This window comes from Tenrec ecaudatus, chromosome 12 (assembly GCF_050624435.1).
Source record: "Tenrec ecaudatus isolate mTenEca1 chromosome 12, mTenEca1.hap1, whole genome shotgun sequence".
Classification (NCBI taxonomy): Eukaryota; Metazoa; Chordata; class Mammalia; order Afrosoricida; family Tenrecidae; genus Tenrec; species Tenrec ecaudatus.
The window spans coordinates 41,035,789-41,058,886 of record NC_134541.1 but is presented as its reverse complement, the minus strand read 5'-3'; the positions used below and the strand labels follow the sequence as shown (position 1 = coordinate 41,058,886).

Sequence of the window (23,098 nt, the reverse complement as noted above, 5' to 3'; positions counted from 1 at the left end):
GCTGGGCATGTGAACAGGAGAGACCAGTCCCTGGAGAAGGACATCCTGCTTGGTCAAGTTGAGGGTCAGAGGATGACCCCCCGCTGGATGAACTGGCACAGTGGCTACATGAATGGCCTCAAACACAGTCACGACTGTGAGGACGGTGCGGACTGGGCAGTGCTTCCTTCTGCTGGGCATCACAGAGTTGCTGTGAGTCACAACGGACTCACTGGCAGCTGACTGCAAAAACAAATAGTTGTCTGGGAGTTGGGGATGTTATCAAGGGTTTTTTTCCAGAGCAACACACTCCCCATGAGTTCTGAACCTAGAAACTTAGACTTACCTAGGAACCCCGCCCCCCGCAAAAAAAAAATAACACCCCCAACTCACTGCCATCTGGATGATTCTGGTAGTGGCCCTATGGGACAGAGTTGCTCCACTGAGTTGATGAGACTGTCAGTCTTTCCAGGAGCAGGAAGCTCCATCTTTCCCCTGTAGAATAGCTTTTGAGTTTGAACTGCCAACCTTGCTGTTGACAGCCCGACACTGAACCCACTCATGCAGATTGCTTTTCAAAAGACCGTGCTCGGGCCCCTTTGCATCAGTGAGATCTCTGAGAGGCGAGCCCTGACATAGCTCTCCAGGTCGACCGAACACGTAGCTAGAATTGACAGGCAGTGCCGAGTCTAGACCAGGCTTCCAACCTCTTCAGCCATGGCCGATAACATGAGGGCAGACCTGAATTTGTAAAATTTTAGAATAACCATCAGAATGGTAAAAGTACAGGTCGCCTAGAAACTCAACCTCCCTTTTAGACAACAAGGGCATGGTGAGTGCACATTCTTTCGCCCTGTTACAGAGGCAGAAACAGCAATTCCTAGGTCATGGGTGGCGGCCCACCTCACCACGCTGAGCTTGGGTCACTCACTCTCCACAGTCCTGCCCACAACCCACTCTGCTGCACCCAGTTCCTGAGAGGGCATGCTGCCCCACATCCAAATCTCCTATTCCAAGGCTTCAGTTTGCCATTTTTTTCTGTTCCACTTAGCATTCTGGTATACCCACATCATACAAATTCAGATCTGTTCTGATGGTGCATGACTATCCCCAACTTTTCTGTAGACCCCGGGCCTTATCAAGTGACTTATGAAATTTCTGGATGGAAAAGCAAAAGCCACAAGACTTTAGGATCTTCCAAACCATATGGAACTACATGTTCATTTTATGTGTCTTTCTATACAACCCCCGCAAGCACGATGAAAGCTTTGTGTACCAAGACATTTAAATAAATATGAATATCTTTAGCGTTAGTCCTTCAGCACTACTTGACCCTTTAGAAATGCATTTCAAAACAAGTCCATTCATGCTAGAAATATGGTTCGCTAAAAATACATACTGGATGGGATTCAAGTGCTTGTTTCAACAGGAGATCTCCAAATAGATCTTCGCAATATTTGGACATCTTGTACTGTTGGTATTTGCTGGAGAGAAAGAACTGGCATTTGTGAATTCAAACATCTATTAACAGTCCAAGAATAAGAAGCACCCATTCCTACACAATTAAAACCTCCCACTCCCTGAAACACACGATTGTCCTCTTGATATTCATGTGAGATGTGCTTTTAAGTACCATGCCCTAGCGGGTACAATTAAAAAATGGAGATTCCACTCCAAAACGAAGAGTTGGTAAAAAAGAACAGAGTCCTTTTCAAATTAATGAAGTCTGCCATAAAATATACCGTCAAATCTTCCAGCACTGACCTTTTGCTCAGAGGGAACATTTTAAAAAAATTAAAGCTACCTAAATGTTTTTTATTAGTAGTAGTAGTATTTTCGTCTAAGAGTGTATGCTTAACCTGAGAACTTTTCAGTATTTAGAACATCACAAAACAAACTCTTCAATTGCTCTGAAAGCTCTAGAGCTGAGGTGGTGTTTAAGAGACAGTACTTCCTGGTTTGGAGTAGAATGAATGGTTATACCTGCAGTGATTTTCAAAGGAGAGAATTACAGGATATTCTGATGTGACAAATGCCGTTTCCTTGATGGCTTGAATTACGTCCTTTAAAGATAAAGAGAGTTGATGAGAGAAAAGGGCAAAACCTTAAAGGCACCTAAAACTATATGGAGGCTCATTCACAGGAGTCTTTCAGAAGTTAATGGCTGCCGTTCAGACCAGGACATCACTTACAGACCCAGTCTCCTGTGGTTAGATCCTGGGCCTAGTTAATGATCAATAATTATTGTCTTCCAGGACTATCTTTTCCATCTCACAAATGACGGAGCTATTACTTTACAAAGCATTTCTTCTAAATGGTAAGCCAGTTCCTGGCTTGATAATCTGCCAAGACAGTAGTTCGAAGCTCACCATTCTCACTGAGGAGCAGGTGAACGGGTTACCTGCTTTCACTACAGACCACTTTTCCTTTCCTTCCACCCACAGGAGAAAGATGTTGGTAATAAGCCAATGATGTTGGAAGCTTTCTGTGACAAGCCCAGTTTCAGAGTCAGTCCTGGGCTATGTTTCATGAACGTGAGGTAGCCTCCTTTGTGGATGGATGTAGCATTTGGAATGATCTTTGTCTCGGACTGGAATTAGCCCAGTGAGAAGTCAGGTCAACCATGAGGGGGTGCCCCTTGTTGGTGAAGTAACATGTGAGAAACAGGGAAGGGTTGTGAACTGGCTGATTGACAAGTTAGCTCAATTACTTGTTATCCTGTTGAATGCGCCGAACATTTTCTCTCCCAAACTAAACCCAGTTGATTGTGATTCACAGCGACCCTATAAAGGGTTCCCAAGACTGCAAAGATTTATAGGAATAGTGACTCTTTTTCCCCTTGGAGTGGCTGGTGGATTTGGACTATTGACACTGTGGGGAATGCCCAATACCTAACTCACAGGATCTTTGGGGCTCCTTCATGAAATAAGATCCCAGATCAAACTCACTACCACTGAGTGGATGCCAGCACATAGTGACACTATAGGACAGGATAGAACTTCCCCTGGGAGGTTCTGAGACTGTTAACCCTTTATGGAGTAGAAAGCCTTGTCTTCCTCCCCAGGAGCAGCTGGTGGTTTTGAACTGCTGACCTAGCAGTTAGCCCAACATGTAACCAGTACACCACAGGGGCTCCTTATGAAATAGGATAAACTTTAATAAGTGGCTGGGTTGGTTCTCTGCTTAGCGTTAGAAAGAATGACTGCAGATCAATGCTTCTAATCTGCGGTTTTCTGCTTGGTAAAAATTCCTGAATTCTTATTGGTTTATAGCTAACCCCAGAGCAAGCCCCATCTCGCCATCATTTGATTAATCAGGAAAAGATTTTGCATTCATCATGTAGGGGAATCCACTTGAAATGATAAAGATAAAGTTAGATAATTCTGGAGTCTTTTATTCAAATAGTCTCATGGCCGAGGTGGTTATTTGGGAATTGTTGCTTCACATTACTTCCAAGGTGAAAATGCCTATGATCTTTTGAGCTGACCACGAAATACGCCTTCAGACACATCTTACTTATGCCCTTAGGTTCTTAGCGGCTCAGCTCCAAGTACGGGGTGTGTGGGGGGAGCCCTTCCTTTTTGCTATGCTCCCATGTTACCCTCCTTAATTCTCTAAAGAGAGTCTCACCCTTTGTTTCCCCTCTGTTCTCATGACTGGGCAAACGCATGGCTTCCAATTTGTCAGGGAGCAAACTCCTGTTTGTTGTTGCTCAGGGCTCACCAACATCTTGCATAACACAAATGGCAGGTGTGAAATGAGGCATCTGTGTTTCAGAAACTACCCCTTGTGACTTTGCCCATGCCGACAAGGCTGAGAACCCTTGCTTTAAAGGGTGCTTAACGCCTATCCCTCATCACATCAGACCGGCAGAGACTTCGGGGCTTGGGACAACTACAAAACCCCATTTTCCCTGGCTTGTCCTTGGGCCAAATTAAGGAACGCTCTAAAAAAGTAGCCTGGAAATCTTTCCAGAGATCACCGGCAGGCCCTTATGGGAGATGCTCATTTATATAATGGTCTGTTCCCCTCTCTGTGGGGCCTTAGGAGAAACTCGTTAGTCCCATGATTGAGACTAGCTGAGCTTCTCAGCAACAAAGGCACTCTGAACTTTACAGACACTGATCCATCTGTGCTTTCCTTCTACTGGATTCAGGAAAGGGATTCACGGAAGGCTTGTCAGGGACTAGGACTTCTTGGCGAGCAGGCATACGTGCCAGCCTTGTCCGAGTGTGTGCCACGGACTACCCAAAGGACGAACAAATCTGCCTCGAAAGAAGCACAGCCACTGCTCCTTGGACACAAGGATGGGGAGACTCCATCTCAAGTACTTTGGACATGCTATCAGGATGGACCCGTCCCTGCAGAAGGACATCATCCTTGGTAAAGAAGAGGGGCCGCGAAAAAGAAGCCCCTCAATCAGACAGCTAGAGCCAGTGGCTGTAACTAAGGGCTGACGACACGCAGCAACAGTGTACGATTGTGACAAGGGTAGAGGGCCGTGCAGGGGTCCCTTCTGTCGTACACAGGGCCACGGTGGGCTGGGCGTGGCTTCATGGCACCCGAGCGCCACCCCCGCCTTCCTGGGACATTCCTTTATGGCTTTACCTGCATAGGCACCATTTATAATTGATTTCATTTCCCCAGTCTATCATTTTATGCTCCCTGGGGGGCCTTCTGGAGTAATGCAAAGTCACTACTAAAATGAATAAAGGGCAGTTTTTAAGGGAAGGAGAACAACGCTGACCGCTAAAGAAACGCCACTGGGAGGCACATCTGAAGCAGAACACGTAGCATGAAGGGAGGGTTTTCCTTCATTGGAGAAATTTATTTTTAATTTCTCCTCAAACCCGGAGGGGATATGAAGCGAAAATGCTTGAGAAAATGGTAATTTGCTCTTTCTTCTCCAGCCCCTTTACTTCCAGCTTGTTCCGAATAACTTGGAAGATCCGGTGGGTGTGCGCTTTGGAGAGTTACCTTAAAGAGAATATCTGTGCACATTGCTTTGCCGTGAGTGATAATTGGTTCCTGGTCTTCGCCTTTTCCGTCCCAACAGTCGAGTTCGACGCATCTAGGAAGACAGTGGCGTTACAGCTTTATCGCTTTGAAACACAGTTGGGTGCACAAATCGAAAGAAATCGAAATCATTTTCCCCCTTAAATCAGTAGAACATAGACTGAATTCTCACAGAAGAGAATTTTCTTCTGGGGGGCATATAGTTTAAGATGACAGTACACACTTCATCCAGTTGATCTAATCGGGGGGACTGGGCTGGAGTGAAAGATGAGAGAGCCCCAACGCACAGCTTGATGCTTCATGAAAGCCTCGTTGTAACGAAGCTGAAACACGGGGTCCTTTGGAGAGAATGGGTGGACTGTGAATGTGGGCGGGGTTGTCAATGATGCTCAAAAAATGAGTTTTTTCATTTTGTTAGTGCGGGTAATGTAAGTCTGGTCATTCCTAATCAATGAAAATACGCCATCATTTTAGTGATTTACACAGAAGAGGTTCAGGGGTGGAAGTGATGATGTAGTTCCTTTATTTTAAAGTCTACCTCTCATTGCAGAGAGTGGGTTGAACAAAACAGAGCACTGGTTATTAATAACCAAGGAAAAATCACCATGTAGCTATTTCTTAGTTTTCACCTTAGAATTTTTATTATAATAAACATTAGAAATGCTTGCCACTTTTGGTAAGAGAAAACCATTTTGAATTAAGTTTAACTTTCAGATAGCTCAGTTTTAAGTTAAATTCTTAAGTAAAATGAACAGACACACCTCCTGGGTGGATTGACTGCCTTTGAGCAAGAGAAACATTGATACATAACTTCTGAAATATATATTTTCTTTTTCTCTCTAGTTATTGGGGCATATTTTAAATTTACATAAAAGTATCACTTGACTCACAGAAACACCTTTTCTGGAATAAAAACTATCTTTCCTCACCAAGGCTAAAGGACAGTAACAAGTAATTAAAGAGAGACACACAAGTTCTCTTCGCTTTCATTGCTATTTGCTATGCTTAGGAGGGAGACAGCGGTAGGGGGGCTCAGCAATAAAAGTTCTGTCTTCCAGGCAAGACAAATGGATTTGAGCACCAGAATGAACCTCAAGGGCAGTGGCCACCCACTGGCCAGGAGACATGTGTTACTATCATGCTGACCAGGTTTCGACGGACTCACAAATTAAGAAAAACTAGTTAGAAAGGTCTGGCAAGCTACATCTGAAAGCCAGCCAGTGAACGCCCTATGGATCACAACCGTCTGATTTGCAGCCAATCACGACGCTGTTGCAAGACTGGGCGGCTGCGCTTGGGGTCACCAGGACCTCTGGACCAGCCTGAGTGCAGTTAACAACAATAACATTGATTGGGGGAAAAAAGTAATTAAAACCCAAAGGCATTCTGCGCAAAAAGTAAATAGCCATTGTGCGTTTCCCACCTGCAGCCAGCCAGGAGCACCTGTCTGTACATTTCTACTGAAGACTTTCCACCAAACTGCCGGCCGGTGAGATAGGTGTTATGGGAAGAACTGATGAAGTAGTGAGCCAAGGGATGGTCCATTTCTTGGTAAAGTTCTAAGCGATCTAGGAAGACTGGGGCGTTCTCATCAGACATCAGATATCTGCAAAACCCATCACTTGATATGAGGCCTAGAGGGAAAAAAGAATATCCCAGTAGAGTTTGTGCTTCTGAAGGTTCAGGGGTCATGTTTTACATGACCTCAAGGCAGCTCACACCACTGAAGAGGGAGCACTTCAGGTCTCCCCCAGAACTGTCACCGTCTAGAAAGGAGCTGCAGAACATGGCGACGGAGATGTCTATTTGAAGCAGTGACCACAGAGTAAGTGCCCTCCCTTCAGACCCATGACGCAGGAGTGCTCCGTAGTTTCCTACATCCAGGAGAGCGTCACCTTCAGGGGACACTCTGACATCGGGCATTGCAGTTGCCAGAGGCCAAGGGGACTTGGACCTACGTCTACACCTGCTACTCACTCACGCATCCATTCTGGGTCTGTGTCTTCTTCTGTGACATGGGGGGAAACGCTGAAACCGTCTAGCTCCAGAATTGTCACACCATCATGAATGGTAAATGAGAATGTCTGCGAGGTGCTCTTTTAAACAATGGAAATGATACCATTGTAAAGCACTGCTTCTTTCCTCTGAATGGAGCAGGGGTCCACTTGGAGATGGTGGTCTTTCTGAATTCAAACAGTTCACTTTTTCTACTTTATTTCTAAAGCCGGGTATGGGCCTGATGACAATGGGACTGGGGTAACTGGTAGTTACAATGGGACCCAATGAGCCACTGTTGGCTTCAGCCACACTCCCCCTGCATGAGGAAGGGCCCAGCTCACAATGGAAGGGCCGCCCATTGATATCCCGGCATATTCTTCCACCATGTTGACTATCAGCAGAAATTATCTTTTTGTATTTTTTAAGTTTTTTTTTTTCAAATTGGAAACCTATTTCAAGCTTACAGAAAAGTACAGATAATAACAGAAGAAAGTCATGGCCTAACACCACAGGGCACTGACACGGAGACAGTTACCCCGGTTTTGGGCTTAATGTTCCCAACTCCACTACATCCTACCTCTACTACATGTATGAGCATACTAGATAGCCTCGTATATCTGTCCGAATAACAGACTGTTTGAAATGTTTGAAAGTCGACGCAGAAGCTATTCACTAGATGCATTGGCAACTTGAAATCATTTTTAAACTTTCGTGTGACTTATTCAGGTGATATACACTGTTCATGTTTATTACTTCTTACTGAATGCACGAGGGCAAGTCAAAAGTACCGCTGTCAAATAACAGGACTCTTGATTAAAACAAAAATATCAAAATGTGAAACTACTAGATCTTAGCATATCCTGCATCTATGTCCAGGTCCCGAAGAGCGCTGTGTTCTTCAATTCACACCAGGCCCAAACATCCGTCTGACCACGTGGGTGGACGCCAACTGTGTTCTTTCTCAGCCGTATAGAGTTGAGGCATGGCAGAGTTTGCAGGGGGAGCTCAGGGCTGCAGTGAGGGTGAGGTAAAGTTTCTCAACAAAGTCTTACAGGGCAGATCTTACTACCCTCCAAGAACACGCAGTGCATTACCGTGGTGGGAACAATTTTGTCTCCCCAGGGAAGTTTGTCTCCCCAGGGCAGTTTTTAATGTTCTTACAATTTCTTCCTAAGAAGCATCTGGGACTATTCCCAGACAAACATCTATGATGGTTACTCCTTCAGACCCCCTTAAACAGTCATCACAGTCTTCGGAACCGTCTCTCTGCTCGGAGTCTAACTGGCTCAGCAGATTTCTTCAGAGGACAGCCTGGATGGAATCTATCTTTGTAAATGCACCCTAACAAGACTCAGACAAACAAATGACCTAGGGCACTTGGCTGCAGCCATGCGCGGATGACAAAGGCTTCCCACACTGTGTCCAGGAGCAACCTGTGCATGTGCGCACTGAGACCTCAGAGCATCACTGTCTGACCCTCCCATCGTAGTTCATGTATCACTAGAGCACAATTTATTATCCATGATTCTGCTCATGAACACTTCGGTCATGCTCAATGTCAACCACCATTATCGTACTAAAAAACTGGGCTCCTATAAATCTTTCGGATGAATCCCTCATAACAGCAAATACATTTGAAGCCCCTGAGGGAGAGAGATGCCGCGGTGGAAGCAGCACTGCCGAGGGAAGGAGAAGCCAATCAGTGAAGACATGAGGATAATATACTATAATGTGAGACACGTACTAGCAAGGACAGGGCAGCAGCGACAGTCGCTAATTTAGACAGGGCGGAGAGGGGACCCTGCTGAGGTCACAGGCATGCGCAGGGGCATGCCACGTGCATGCATGGGGCCCCTCCCTCCAGGCCGAAGGACAAGCAGGTGCACCATGGCCTAGGAAGATGGGCGCCAAGTATATTCAAGGGCAGATAGATGAGCAAATGACTGGGGGGTCAGAGGGGAGGACAGCTGGAAAGGAGGGTGGAGGGGTAGGCCGTGGCTGCTGTTGGAGGGGGCTGAAGAGCGGACTGGCCCAGAGAGGCACTGAGTCTCGGGAGACTTATTTCGGCCGCTGCAGGGAGTATATACACTGTTGGGCACCGAGGGAGACAGGGGACGCTGAGCAGTCAGCTAGCGCGCCAGGGTAGAGAGGGTGCAGGCTTGGGAGGTCTGGCAAAAGCGAGATGGTAAGAAGATTTTATTTCAGCGACTTATTCAGAATTTATGGTGAGGATGAACCTTTTGGGTTTTGCTGAGGAATCGGGTGTGCTGTGAAAGAATGAAGCAGGTCAAGAGTGATTCCAAGAGTTAAAATCTTGGAGTGGAAAGCCGTATGAATGAGGGCGCTAGGTTCCCAGGCAAGGGAAGGAATAGGCCAGAGGAGGGGGGAATCAAACAGGTTATATATACACGCTGCTGTTGGTGGCCTGGGAGCCGTGGTCCACTCCCGGCTCGCCCTGTATGCAGCGTAGAACAGCTCCGCCGGCGTTTCCGATCTTCTGAATGCAGATGACCAGGATCCCTTGTCCTCCAAGGTGTCCCACGCAGGGACTCCTGTGTTACACAAACGTAGACATCGCACCTACCCATTAGATGTCCACGGGGAGGGTCTACTGCAGGCCGATGTCCCTGAGCGGCACCAGTGGGGTAAGCCGCGTGGTAACAGAGAGCTTGGCCCTTCCCCCCACCCCCCAGCTCCCCCACGGAAGAGCAGGCCAAGATCAGCTCCCATCGGGATGACAGCCAAGGAGGCCCTGCGGGGGCCGGTCTGCTCTGTGACATGTGCGCAGTCACGAGTCAGCAGCATCGGCCCGAGACAACGACCACCACCACATGGACGTCAAGTTCAAGCCACAGGTGAGGAGGCCGGAGTTGAACCTGACGGTCGGTGCACAGAGCGGAAATGGGCAAGCCCAGGCCCGAGTGGCAGCCGAAGGTGAGGACAGGTGTGAAGAGAGGCCTGAGGACGAGCACCGGACCGCTGTGAGCCCCGATCTCCGAAATCACGCAAGATCTTCCCGCGCGGGCCTCCCCCGAGACGGGGAATGGGGCTTGTTCTTCTGCGCTTTACGGTCTACTGCCCGGACGTTCACCTTGTGCTTGTGGGGGCGGATTAGAATGTCTCTTGCACTGACTTTCACGGACTCTTTGTAAGGGCAGTTTGAAGCTAAACTGCTCAACCGGGTCAGCGGCTGTTTGATGGATGTGCCATGCTGCGAGGAGCTCTAGGAGAACCCAAGGACACACACTCTCCTATTGTAATATTTATCACGTTGTTATGGATGTGTTCTTCTCCACAGTGCCTTCCCCACAGGGGCACTTCTCACCCAGCTCTGCATCTACCAAAGCACTGACGGTCTAGTCAAACCGCCACATCGTTAAAGAAAGAGTCCAGAGAGGACCTCACCAAATCACCTCCCACGACGCAAAGGGCCAGCTGGTCTACCAGCCACTCTCTCCTTAGCTTACCCCCCGCAGTGTGTACTCTATTCCAATGGTAGGACGGTAACAGGGCAGGAGGAGGTAAGGAAGCAATCCTGCTAGCAACGGGGTTTGGACTAACACCTACCAGAGAGGCGGTATACAGGCCCCTGGGAGCAAAGAGCCGAGCGGAAAAGTGCAAATGTGTGGCTAAAACCAAAGGGAAAGCAAGGCAGAGGCCCAGAAAGAATACCAGGGGCGTGCTCCTGTGGAATGGCCAGCCAGGCAGCCTGGCACCAACAGAGACACCCGGGAAAGCTGGGGTACCGGCTTCTGCAATGGCACCGCGCGCTTCTACTCTGAGTTAGAATCAGCTCAGTGTCAACTCAATGGTAAGATGGGGACCCAGAGAATGTGGCATGAGACGCAAAACAGAGGGGCAGCCGGGGCCCACGAGGCTCGCTGCTAAGAGAGAGAGGGAGAAATGGACCCACATCTCCTTTCATTCTTCACAGAAACATATGGGCAGAGGGTCAAACCCAGGCATCTCTCAAGCCCCGGACAGCTCTATTTCTGGTATTGTCCTCCCCTGTCCTCGACAGTGTTTTCCACTGCTCTGGGGAGGGAGGTGTAAAATTTCTCTCTGTGCCCTTCCTATAACAAATACCCGAATGCATAACAAGACACTGTTTCCAGAGCTGCGCCGAGAATGGAGGAGGCTTAGGAACCCCAATGATAAATCACTTATTTTTCATACCAGAGGTCAAATGGGGTTGATACGATTCATCAGCTGCATTAAAGGTAGGTGGCTTGTTAAAAGGGAGACACGGAGGAGTGCGTTTTTATATAACACGAGATCATCTTCAAAGACTGCGATCATAGACTGTAGTTGGCATTCTTATATTGTGAGCATTGTGTAAAATTTAAGATGTCGGATAAACAAGTACCGAGGGAAAATATCACTATAATATCTTTAATAAGACAATAAGCTTAACTTTTATTCCAGGCAGCATCGAGTATATGAATTTTGAACTGGGGTGAAATTTATATTTAGAGCAGGAAAAAAAAAAAAGACCAGCTAGGAATCCTTGGCTCCAGGGAACTGTAGAGCTCTTTTACAGATATTTTTAATTAAAAATCTAAGTTACACATTTTCTCGGACTTCCTTGGAACCAACGTTCCCTCCCCCCTGTATATCTCTGCATGTTCATTACCTTTATTCTTCAAATCTTCATCAGGTTCATACATCTCAATGATCTGCATCGCCCTTTTAGCGTCATAAAATGGGAATAAAATTTCATTCAAGCGAGGATCTCGCTGATGCTATGATTAGAAAATAACTGGAGTTAGGTTGACATTTCTCGCCCTTGAGGCGTCATATACATTATTAACTCATACACTGTCTCTCTAGCCTAGATTCATCCAGTCCGCCATGTTTTTACCGTGACAAAGGCAGGGCTCAACTATCTTCCTCTTTCCCTAAAGCCTGGGGCCAAAAGATCTAAGCCTGGGAGGACGCCATTGGTGCCGCCACTGAATCAGCATGGGGAAAAATAGAATGCAGACTTTGTGGTCTTGCTTTCCTTCAGAAAACGATGGAGAAGTATCGGGCCTTTGGGTGAGTGTGCAGGCAAGACATTTGGCACAAACGTTTACAAAACGTAAGACCTCTTAGGGAGAAAAAAATTAGAACAAAAACAGAAGAGAAACTCTTTCAAAATAGAAAATGGACTGTGTGAGCTTCCACACAAAAGCAAAATCCAAAGCAAAGACTTTACTGGGTAACTCGACATGCACCGTTGCATTTTCACTGGAGCATTCTGCAGCGACGAAAGAGTTCTTAGCACTTTCTAACCTGTATTTTCTTGAGTGAATATTTTTGAAAAATGGTTGAAATCGATCAGCAGAAGGCTACTTATGACCTCTGTATAAATATAAAATCTGCATTGAAATATCACTGGATCAGCGAGATCCTTTTCTCTCTGAAACTGAACTCGGTTTGTCCTGAAGCTATCACTTAGTCGGAGAGTCCGTGCAGGGGTGAGGCACTCAAAAGGCTGAGGGATGATGCCGTCCCTTTCCAATGAGCTCCTCGGTGCGCTTGCTATTACTGCGGTACCAAGACTGGCCAAAGGGTGCCAGGAACCCTACCAAGTAATGATGGCAGACCTAAAATACTAACTAAGCTGTGTGTGGGGGGGGGGGGGAGGGGAGTTGCATGGTCAATATATGTTTAGAGAGGCACGGGTATATTTCAATGAACTTCTTTATAGTCCACTATGAAGGACAGTATCATGAACCATGTCCCTGGGCATCCACCAAAAAATAAACCAGTACATAAAGCCAATGCCCGTGGAATCATGGTAGATAAGTCGATATGTGCAAAACCTGGTCAACAAATAAGGCCACAAGAGCTCTTTATCCAAATATATGCACAGACTGACAAACGTGGTAAAAGGGTCTTTAAGAAATAATTGTTAAAAATTCATATGGATTTCCCTTCCCTATAGGCTTTGGAATAATTGGAAGTGGGTGACACAGAATGATTCTCTGGCCAAATGAACACTTGATGTAATTTCCTCAACTATATGTGGGTCTAACTTTGTGCAGCCCTCACAGTACTCTGCCACGTTAGGACTGTTGACTCATAAGGCATACTTTCTCTTTTCCTCGATGGCTCCCAAGAAAGCGTGCTTCCGTAGTGACCCAAGACAGCGCAGCTCACGCCCATGCATATGACAGAGCAGGAGCTGATTTAGGGCCTAAGTAACAGGCCTGGGGACGATAAAGACAAATTTTGGGGGATATTTGGAGAAAGAGAAACTGTGAGGTGAATCATGGGATGCCAACCAGGTGAAGACACGCCGCACCTGGCTGAGGAAACAGATGCTCTCATGCAGCAGTCTCGGAGCCTCGGGTTCAGGACAGGGCAAGCTCTACGCTTGTAGTGAGGGCGCATTGTCCTAAAGGCGATCTACAAGACTCCTTATAGGGGCGCTGCTCCCATCCCAGTAAGTCATCTCAGGGGAGAAGCTGGGTGGGACATGGCAAAGGCCTCAGAGCGACTCCCTCGGTGGCTGGCTGGATTCTCTTTCATAGAATGGACTCTTGATTTCCAGATACGTTTCTTGGTATTTGGAGCTCAAGGAGAGAATGGGGCAAATCCATATGAATTAAAAACGGAGGCAAAGAGCAGGTAGAAGAGAGAATGTTCAAGAAAGAAGGGTGGGAACTTCAGACATTATTACGTAGGCTTCAGACACATCCCTCTGTGGATTCTATCACGGTGCTACTCGAGGTCTGCTTTACAGACTGGCAGGACCATGTGGAATCTACTGCCTCAGATTCCTTGTGGTGGAATCAGCCAACCTGTTTTAAGAAGCTTGTGATTTGTCCCCCATTAAACTCGTCAGCAGTTGGAGGAAGAGCATGCTGCTCTTTAGAGCATCTTTGCAATTGGAAGCAGTAGCCAGGAAAACTAAGTCCTTAAGATGGTTGCGGGTAGGTGCTGCTGCGTCAGTCCTAACGCTTTGTACCTCATGGACAACAGAGGGAAGCGATGCCTGGCCCTGGATCGCCTTCCCTGTGGCAGCCATTCTGCCAATCATTTCATCGAGGGGCTTTTTTTTTTTTTTCCCACTTACACAGCGAAGCATGATGTCCTTCTCCAAGGCCCAGTTCCTCTTGAGAACATTTCTACAGCACAAGTGATACAGTTTCAGCATCCTCGCTTCTAAAGGAGCATTCTGGCTATAGTCTTGCCAAGACAGATTTGCCGTTGCTGCGGGCAGTCCACGGAACTTCTGATATTCTTCAACACCCCATTGTTCAAACGCATCCATTCTCCTACGGTGTTTCCAATCCGCTGTCCAGCTCTCAAATGCATATGAGGTGTCTGATTATGCCAAGGCTTGGGTTAGACACACCTTAATCCTCAAAATGACATCTTTTTGTTTACTTCTTTGCTTATCATTAAATACTTTTATTGGAGGCTCTTATGGCTCTTATCACAATCCATACATTCCATATCCATTGGGTCAAGCGCATTGTACGTATGTTGCCATCGTCATTTCCAAAGCATTTTCTTTCTCCTTGAGCCCTTGATATCGGCTCTTTATTTTTTCCCTCCCTCATGAACCCTAGATCAATTACAGATTATTTTCATATCTTCCATCATTGTCTGTCTCTCTTCACCCACTTTTCTGCTGTTCGTCCCTCTGGGAGGGGGTTATATGTCGATCCTTGTGCTCGATTCTCCCTCTCTCCCCCAACCTTCCCCTTATCCTCCTGATATCTTTATTCTCACGATTGGTCTGGAGTTGTTTATCTGTCCTGGATTTTCCTGTGTTTCAGGCTCTTATCTGAAGCAGTGTATATGCTCTGGTCTAGTCAGTATTGTTAGGTAGAACTGAGGTCCTGATAGTGGGGGGCGGGGAGGAAGCATTAAAGAACTATACTCTCTGGGTACACACACTACACTGACAGGCTCAGCGTGTGCCTACCCTACGCCGGCAGACGCAGGTACCTCGTTGAACCCCATTCATGATGGGGATCAGGGATGGCAATTATTCCCCCACGAACAAGGAATTCCCAGTAAGTGAGGGTCATAAGCTTTTTACTTCTTTTGAGAGATCTTTTGTAATATATTTGCCCAATGCAATATATAATTTTATTTCTCAACCGATGAGAATTGATCATGGATCTAAGTTAAAGGAAATCTTTGACAACTTCAATCTTCTTTCCATGTATCACAATTCTGTCCATTAGTCCAGGATTCTTGTTTTCATTGAACTGCAGTCCACATTGAGGGCTGTGGTCTTTGATCCGTATTGGTAAGTGCTCTCAGTCCTTTCCATTTCAGCAATCCAGGCTGAATCATCTACATCACAGAATGTTAATGACCTTGCCTCCAACCGGATGCCACGCTCGTCTTCATCTGGACCAGTTTCTAAATCTTAAAATGGATGTATCATAACGTCCTATTCTAAAAATACATTCATAGCAAATACGTTTTACATGAGATTGCAATTGCCTTTGTATCTGTTCTACCAGATAAAATCATCCCGGTGTTCCCTACAGTATTCCTATTTCAAAATTCTGCATCATCTACAAGCAATGGGAAAAGGGCAAGATGTATTAGTCACAAAGCTAGAATTTTTATACGAAAACACAATTATTGCAATTTCTCACTAACTCTAACCAAACTCACTGACATCGAGTCAATTCTGACTCATGGCAACCCTTTAGCGGAGGGTAGAATGGGTGGTTTCGAACTGCTGACCTTGCAGTTAACAGCCTCATGTCTAACCACTGTACCTCCAGGACTCCTCTAGCTTCTCACTAAGAACACGCAAAAGGAGAGGACATGAATTGAAGCCCAGAGAATTTAATCAATCTTTTCCACATTCAGGCAATTAAATTACCAGTGGCGTCCACCTCCTGGAAGTGCATAAATGCCTCCATCATATTAGACTTGACTTTGCTGTTTTCATGATATAGGCCAAGAAAGTTTTCTTCAACCCATTGCATGGGGGCAAGGACACCTGGCAGTGTCAAAATTTTAAGATCTGAGTGGCAGATAGATTTCCATGATTAAATTCTCTAGAGAGTGTAACAATGCATATACGGCCTCTGCATTATACTTATTCATATTGAAAATCCCAAATTAAGAGCCAGATAATCCACCAGGCAAATGCTTTATAAGTGTGATATGTACATGGACCACCTGGGAGATCCTTGCTAAGTGGATAATATGAACCAGCATGTCTGAGCAGGACTCGCATCTAACATGATCCCAGGTGATACTGACACTGCTGGTCCACAGATCACTATGGGGAGTGATCAACAGGAAGACACTATAACGGCTGAGGAGGTGGGTCTAAAGCTCTTACTGAAAAGATAGGAAATGCTGGTAGCAGAAAAATGAGGATGCATCAATGTTCAATTGTCTTTCATCTCCTTTTCTGTTCCTGGCTATCAAGAGTGAAGTTTTTAATAGTAAAGGGGGCTGTAAACTGCAAGGTAGATAGATGGTAGACAGTTGTAACTTTTGCTAATAAAGATGGGATTTTTTCCCCCTTACCACTTATCCAGAGTGTTCATGCTGGTGTATTAAGGACTGAAAGGTCAGTGGTTTGAGCCCACCAGTCCCCCTGAGGGAGAAAGACGAGGCAGTGGGCTTCTCTGAAGATTCACAGCCCCCGAGACCCCACAGAGCGGCTCCCCTCCGCCCTGCCTGGTCACTGTGCTGGAATGGGCTCCAAGGCGGTGCAGGTGGCAGAGAAGCGATGTATTGATGTGGGTGGTTGTTTCTGTGGTGACCACCATTTCTTGGTGGTCAGTCAACAAGGATGTCGAACTGTCTTATTAATTCCAAGAGTTTTCTAGTTGTTTCTTTTTGGTCTTCAGAGTAAATCACCATCATCTTCAAAGAATGAGAAAATGGCCCTGGTGTCTGAATGAGTCATGGGACTTAACTTTTCACTGGCTAATCATATGATCCGAGGAGTCTTGGTGGCGCAGTGGGCTCTGAGCTGGAACCACAAGGTCAGCAGTTCAAAACCACTAGTCTCTCTGTGCAAAGAAGACAAAGCTTTCTACTCCAGTGAAGATTTACAGTCTCAGAAACCCAGAGGGGCAGTTCCACTCTGCCCTACGGGTGGCTGAGTCACAGTGGACTTGAGGGCAAGGAGTTCTCAGAGGTCACGTGATCCGGGACTTCTGGGATCTTGGTGGGTTCTGTGATGGGATTACATGGCACACGCATTGTCTCCCCATGTGTAAGCCTTAGCTTCTGCCATTATAACCGCGCCCGTCAGTCAGTTCCCTTCTTGAGCAAGCGCTCTGCGTCCTTCCTTACAGGGTTGTGCAGTGACTCTGCCTATGTGACGGTTTTGATTTTGGAGCATTAAGAAGGGCAAAGGGAGGATTCAATAGACCGGGCACCACAAGTTAGTTGCATTTCTCTATATTTGACCAACATTCTTCTAAGAGCCATTCATACCCTGTCCAGTGCATCAGGTGACTGATTTCACCAAGTTTGTTTTTTTTTAAAGAGCTACCCGAGGACAAATTGTTGTGAGGTACCATTCCGTCAGTTCTGATCCGCAGCGTCTTTGTGCACCAGCCTCACGGCTGTTCCTCTGCTGGGACTCCTTGCTGAGGTCCTTGTGTCCGTCCATCTCGCCGAGGCCCCTCTACTGGACCAAGCATCACGTTCTTCTCCAGCGACTGGTCCCTCCTGACAACATGGATCAAGGAGGACGTTTCACCATCCTTGCCCCTAAAGAGCACTCTGGCTTACTGCTTCCGAGACAGTGGGCTTGTGCAGAAATGTCCCTGATGCAACATGTCTCTTGGTCCCCTGACTGTTGCTTCCATGAGCACTGATTGTGAGTATTTTAGAAAATAATTTGGGCGACAGAGCAATTATATGATACAGGTGATTTTATTTCTTAAAGGCTAAATGTCACGTCTTTAAAACCACGCAGCGGTTATTGGATGGGTGCACAAAGACCACCCACAAAGGGAAAGACCCAAAATAAGAGATCGTGGAGGCAGCTTTTATCCTCCTGAGTTCAGAACTGGTTCTTTCTTTGAGCAGAGACCTGTAGTATTACCATCTCTGTAATGCTCAACAAAGGAACTTTGATGGCCCGCCGAGCTAAATGTTGGACTTGAATGGCAAGGTCGGTGGTTCAGAGCCAGTGGGTACTCCATGGAAGCTGCGAAGGATGTCAGCTTCAGTGACGAGTTACCTCCCCAGAAGCTGTGTCTAGATCGAGTCAACAGGAGATGAACGGACTCAGGGCAGTGGGTACTGAGCATCAGTTCTAATTCAGAACACACAGGTGCCTTTATAAAAAAAATAGAATCGATAAAATGATGATGTGGTAGACTTTCTCCTCTCCACTGAACTGCCTTCTGTTTTAGTAGAATTCCTGTTTAGCAGGATTCCTGCCCATCTTGCCCAAATTGAGGTGATTGGTGATCCAAAGTACATGAAGAAACTAAGGAAAATAAACCGAGGGGGGCGGGTGTTAAAAAGCAGAGGAGGGGTAAGCATGTAAGGGAAGAAAGCAAGAACATTTGACTTTTGAGCCACTGTGGTCTAAGACCGTGGATGATATCTGGGGAAGAGTAGGCACATGGGAACTGCATGCCTAGAAACTAGTGGGGCAGAGACACTTGATATGCCTCGAAATATAATAAGTATTGTCCTGAAGGGGTTATGGAAAAGTGAAGGCATAGGGTCAGATACAGGACTGCCTTCTGTTTCTTTCACTCAGTGTGTTTGGACGCTGGTGACCATAGCTGTTCAAGTGCAGCCCTAGACACGGGCAGCCTCTGACTCTAAGAGGGAAGAAGAGCCTTCTGACAAAACGGACTGGTCTCTATCAAACGGCAAGGCACAGTCTGCCTGCTGTCTGTCATGGAAGCAGCCTGTGTGTCTAGCCCGATGCTGCCTTTTCCACTGGCTTCCCTCTATGGGGCGTAACAGTTACAGAAATTATTTAAAAAATATTGCCTTTCCCTCACTCAACTTCTCCTAATTATTAATTCCTACTTATGAACGCTTGAAAATCAGGGGGCTTCTTTCTGGTCAATAGAGCCCCAGTGGGTTTCATTGACGAGAAAACATGTTTTTATGTGGACACAGGAAAAAGAGGTTAATTTTAGTTGTAACAAAATACTTTTTTCTCTTGGGCCTGTGCCGATTTTGTCAACCAGTTTTGGTGGTTAAGTGAATCATATTCTAAACTTAGATTTAAGCTTGTTATAAAAATAAAAAGTAAAAATGTAACTTGCAATCCAATTGGCTGATCATATGCCATACTTTCACCCAGGAATTCAAAGTGTTTTGCTTGTTGTCCAAATAATCCATTTAAGCTTACATATATTTTATTCTTTCATGCAATCCACTAAAAGAATAAAAAGCAGAGAGACACACAATGAAGCTTTCCAGTCCATGCAGTGGTTAGCAGAAGAAGTTAGCAAAGGAGAATTCAATTACAGTGCCCAAGTTCAATTTAAGGAGCTCAACAGAGGGGGGCGGTGAGGGGGGAGAACTCTGAATATCATCTTGCCAAAGCATAAGGAACATTTACTGAAATGAAGGTATTTCAGAATTCGCACATTCACAGACGCAGAGCTGCACAAACAGCCAGAAACCAACAAAAAGCAGTGTACAAAGCCAGTCTGTAGGAAGCATCAGGACACACAAGGACAGCAGCAGATTCTTGCACCTGGTAAAGCCATCCGGGACACGGCAGGTGGCAGCGCAGCAAATGAGGGTGTACCGCAGACGGACAGACGGACGGGGGCATGCAAGGAGAACACTAGAGGAGGCAAGCCACTGCACACAGATTTGATGGAGTTAATGTATGAAAAAGCTTACTTCATTTAGAAAGCTCACTAATTGGTCTACCGTTAAATAATCAGTTTTGTCTCCATTGCTGAAAAGAAATGTATTAGAAAAAGTAAGTTTTTGTATATGATGCAACAGCAGGTACGATTTACATGTTGATGATAACTTCTAAAACTTATTGTCTAACCCTGAAGTAGTGGTGCATTCTTAAAGTGGCCAGAGACTGTTTGTAAGGGGAAAACAAAACAAAAAAACCCCAACAAAACAACAAAATCAAAACCTCCAACAATAAAGAAAAGAAAACCCCCCGACTAGTTCTCAAGGGGGGAAAAATGGCTACAATTCTACTTTAGCATGATCAAAAGATGTTATTTAAAAACCAACATGTAAGTCATCCATCTGAAATCACTGGAATGAATGAACTTTTCAACAACGTAATGACATTCCACGTTGAATCGAGTTAGTTCACATACTGGGTTAATCCCTAAAGGAGCAGGTTGAAACTGGAGGTCGTTAGTGAAGCCAATGCAGGGGTGGGGAGAATTCCAGGGGCTGCCATGAATGTATGCAAAAGTTTCTCAAGAACCCACAGAGCGAACTTTTACACTGATCAGCTGGGGGCTGAAAATGTAAGGAAGCCTGGCTAGCCTAGGCCTAGCTCCTGCTAACAGACTATCCTGCAATCCTAGGATTGAAAAAACAAACAAAACGTTTCTAAACTCTAAAAGGGCAGCGATAACATTTATGGGGTACTCTCTCACAAATGGAACTTACATTTTTCTGAAGAGATCTTCTATATCTGTCCGAGGACAAATCTTCTGGGTCAGTTCATAAAACTTTTCATAAGTAAAGGCTGCAGGCTCAATCTCATCATTCTGCAAGGAATAACAGCACCATCAGTGCCGGAAACATTTCCTCCTGGAAGGAGAGAACTGGAAAGGCCAGGAAGCACTTCTCTCGGGCCCTGGTACCTCCACTCCAGATTATGGCCGACAGAAACCAGAAGCCACCTAGGAGCTTGGCTCACATGGACAGCGCCCTGTTACAACAGGGGTGTCCAAATGTTTCTGGCCACCGCATAGTCAAGGTCTGGGCTTGCAAACCTGAGGCGACAAGCAGACTTGCTCTGGCGAACACCCCCAAAACACATACAGAGTATTAGTTCCTCCTTCTCTTCCTGAAGGAAAACAGCTAGGAGCCTAACTAAAGGGAAGTGATCAACTCAAACTCCATCTTCATGCACTTTTGGCGAGCTTTCCCAAGACCACATAAGTAGCTTAGGGCAACTGTATGAAAATATGCCTCGCATATGGCATATGGGAGATTGTATTTCAACAGGGCAGGTTAAAGGGGTGGCCTGTCTGAAATATTCTTGCTGTCACTATGTTCTCTTCAAGTTCTTAACCTCCAAGGGTTGTGAACACCATGGTTTGTTTGGGAAGACCTACCTCATAAGTCTACAGCGACCTTGAAGAACTGCATTCATTCGTTCTCACTGACGCTGACTGTGGGTAGTTAGATGATTTCAGGCCAACTTGAAGATGCATGAAAGCATGTGGGTGCAATCCAACCCGTCCATCAGGTCCCAGCCTGACGGTGCCTCCTTGCGGACGTGGCCCTCTCCTATGGAGGACCCTGGGAACCTCTCTTTCTCCATCTCCCCCCTTCACCTTCCTGCTCGCTGGCCACCCGAGAGCTGCTGGAGCCCTGCCTGGGAGCCAAGGGACGCTGTACCTAGCGGCCTATGATCTTCCTGCATCTGCATCATTGCGTGTGGCTGCGTGAGTCTGAAGAGGGTCTTATGGACTGGTATTGAACTTATAGATGAGCTGGACTGGGCTGGGCTGCTCTCTCGATACATAATTACTTCTTGATATAAAGCTCTTTCTTCTACATTATGAGTATGACTGTATTTCTTTCTCTAATCAACTGAGGCTAACACACTGACTTCCTGCTTGGGGGAGGCTGGGTGGCTAGGATTTCCTAAAATCATCTCCCTGAGCTTATAAAAGGGGAACCTAACTTTCCTTTCCTTTAAGTCAGTGGACCAAACAAACATCTAAATGAGCACTAAACTTAAAAATATTTGGGTGAATTTAAAAATATTTGGGTGAAATTGTCCAGAGTCCAAAAAGAAGGGAGGAGGGTAGGAGGGAGAACGAGGAGGAAAAAGGACCAGGGGTGGGACCAATTCTACGATATGTGACAGGCTCAGATGACGAGCTTAAGAGCAACAAGCTGGCTCCTTACATGTATGGACATAAGCAAACAAAACGGTTGTAGAAACACACAATTCAGTGAATGGATACCTTTCCACTGGGAAGACCCAATTCCTTGAGAGCTTGAAAGATCACCTTCTCTGTTTTCCCCGACGCAAAGGTCCTAGTAATACTAGGGCAGAAAAGAAAGAAAGAAAAGAGAAAGAGTGCAGTTACTGCAGTCTGCTTTCCCGATGCCCAGACTGGAGGGATGCCTACGGACGAGAGTTGGGGAGAGAAGAAAACAAAGAATGAAATGACTTCTCACTTCTTGGTGCTTTTCCTTTCCCAGACTGGCTCCTGGCCCCAAGGTTGGCTTAGTCAGTAAGGCAGCTTGTTTTTTTTGAAACAACTTGATTTTAAGATAAGCAGTTCCCTTGGGGACTTGTGAAAACAGAGGGACATCTTAAGTTACTGCGATGGTTTTTGGGGGCCGACATAGCTCCTGTAGGCACATATGGAAAGTGTTAAGCCTTTCAATCAGGTTGCACCTTGATTTGAGGGTGACTGGGATAAATGGCTGGCTGCAGGCTGCCCCCCCCCCAGCCCCCCATCTCTCTCCGCTTTCACCTTCCTGTTGACAAGCCACCTGGAGCCACGATGAGACCTGCAAGAGACCTGGAGATGTGTCCACCACCAGTGGATCCACAAGACTTTGCACCCACTGGCCTGTGATATCTCTGCATTTTACATCGTTGTAGGTGCTGCATACTTCTGAAGAGGGATCTACGGACTAGTATCAGACTTATGGGCTAATACTGAATGGGATCTGGACTGGCTTGGGATGTTTTTTCAGTATACGAGGGATAGCCCCACCTCAAAAAAGGATTTTTTTCAAAGCTATGTATTTGATTTTTTTCTTTTTTTACAAAACAACCATATCACCTTCAGAGTCCTCTCCATTACACTTAGTACATGTGTCAAGTCTGTGATTCCATTCTGGGAATCATTTTTCAGATTCATCTGTTTGGATGACTGACAGCACCTCTCGTGTTTTCCTTCACTTCTGTGCCATCAAATCGTGGTCTTTTCATGTCCCTCTGCACTTGCAGAAACAAAAA

General features: G+C 46.1%; 1 protein-coding gene across 1 annotated transcript in view; it reads right to left on the bottom strand.

Moving 5' to 3' along the window:
• The window catches only part of PLCB4 (phospholipase C beta 4), a 378,558-nt gene that overhangs the window by 75,145 nt on the left and 280,315 nt on the right, over nt 1–23,098 (bottom strand). The window contains exons 9-16 of the mRNA XM_075527830.1: nt 22,089–22,170; nt 20,554–20,654; nt 19,810–19,867; nt 11,627–11,735; nt 6,419–6,629; nt 4,957–5,050; nt 1,963–2,042; nt 1,379–1,463 (exon numbers count right to left, since the gene is read on the bottom strand). Of these exons, the coding sequence (XP_075383945.1) occupies nt 1,379–1,463; nt 1,963–2,042; nt 4,957–5,050; nt 6,419–6,629; nt 11,627–11,735; nt 19,810–19,867; nt 20,554–20,654; nt 22,089–22,170 (820 nt within the window). The remainder of the gene's footprint in view (nt 1–1,378; nt 1,464–1,962; nt 2,043–4,956; nt 5,051–6,418; nt 6,630–11,626; nt 11,736–19,809; nt 19,868–20,553; nt 20,655–22,088; nt 22,171–23,098) is intronic.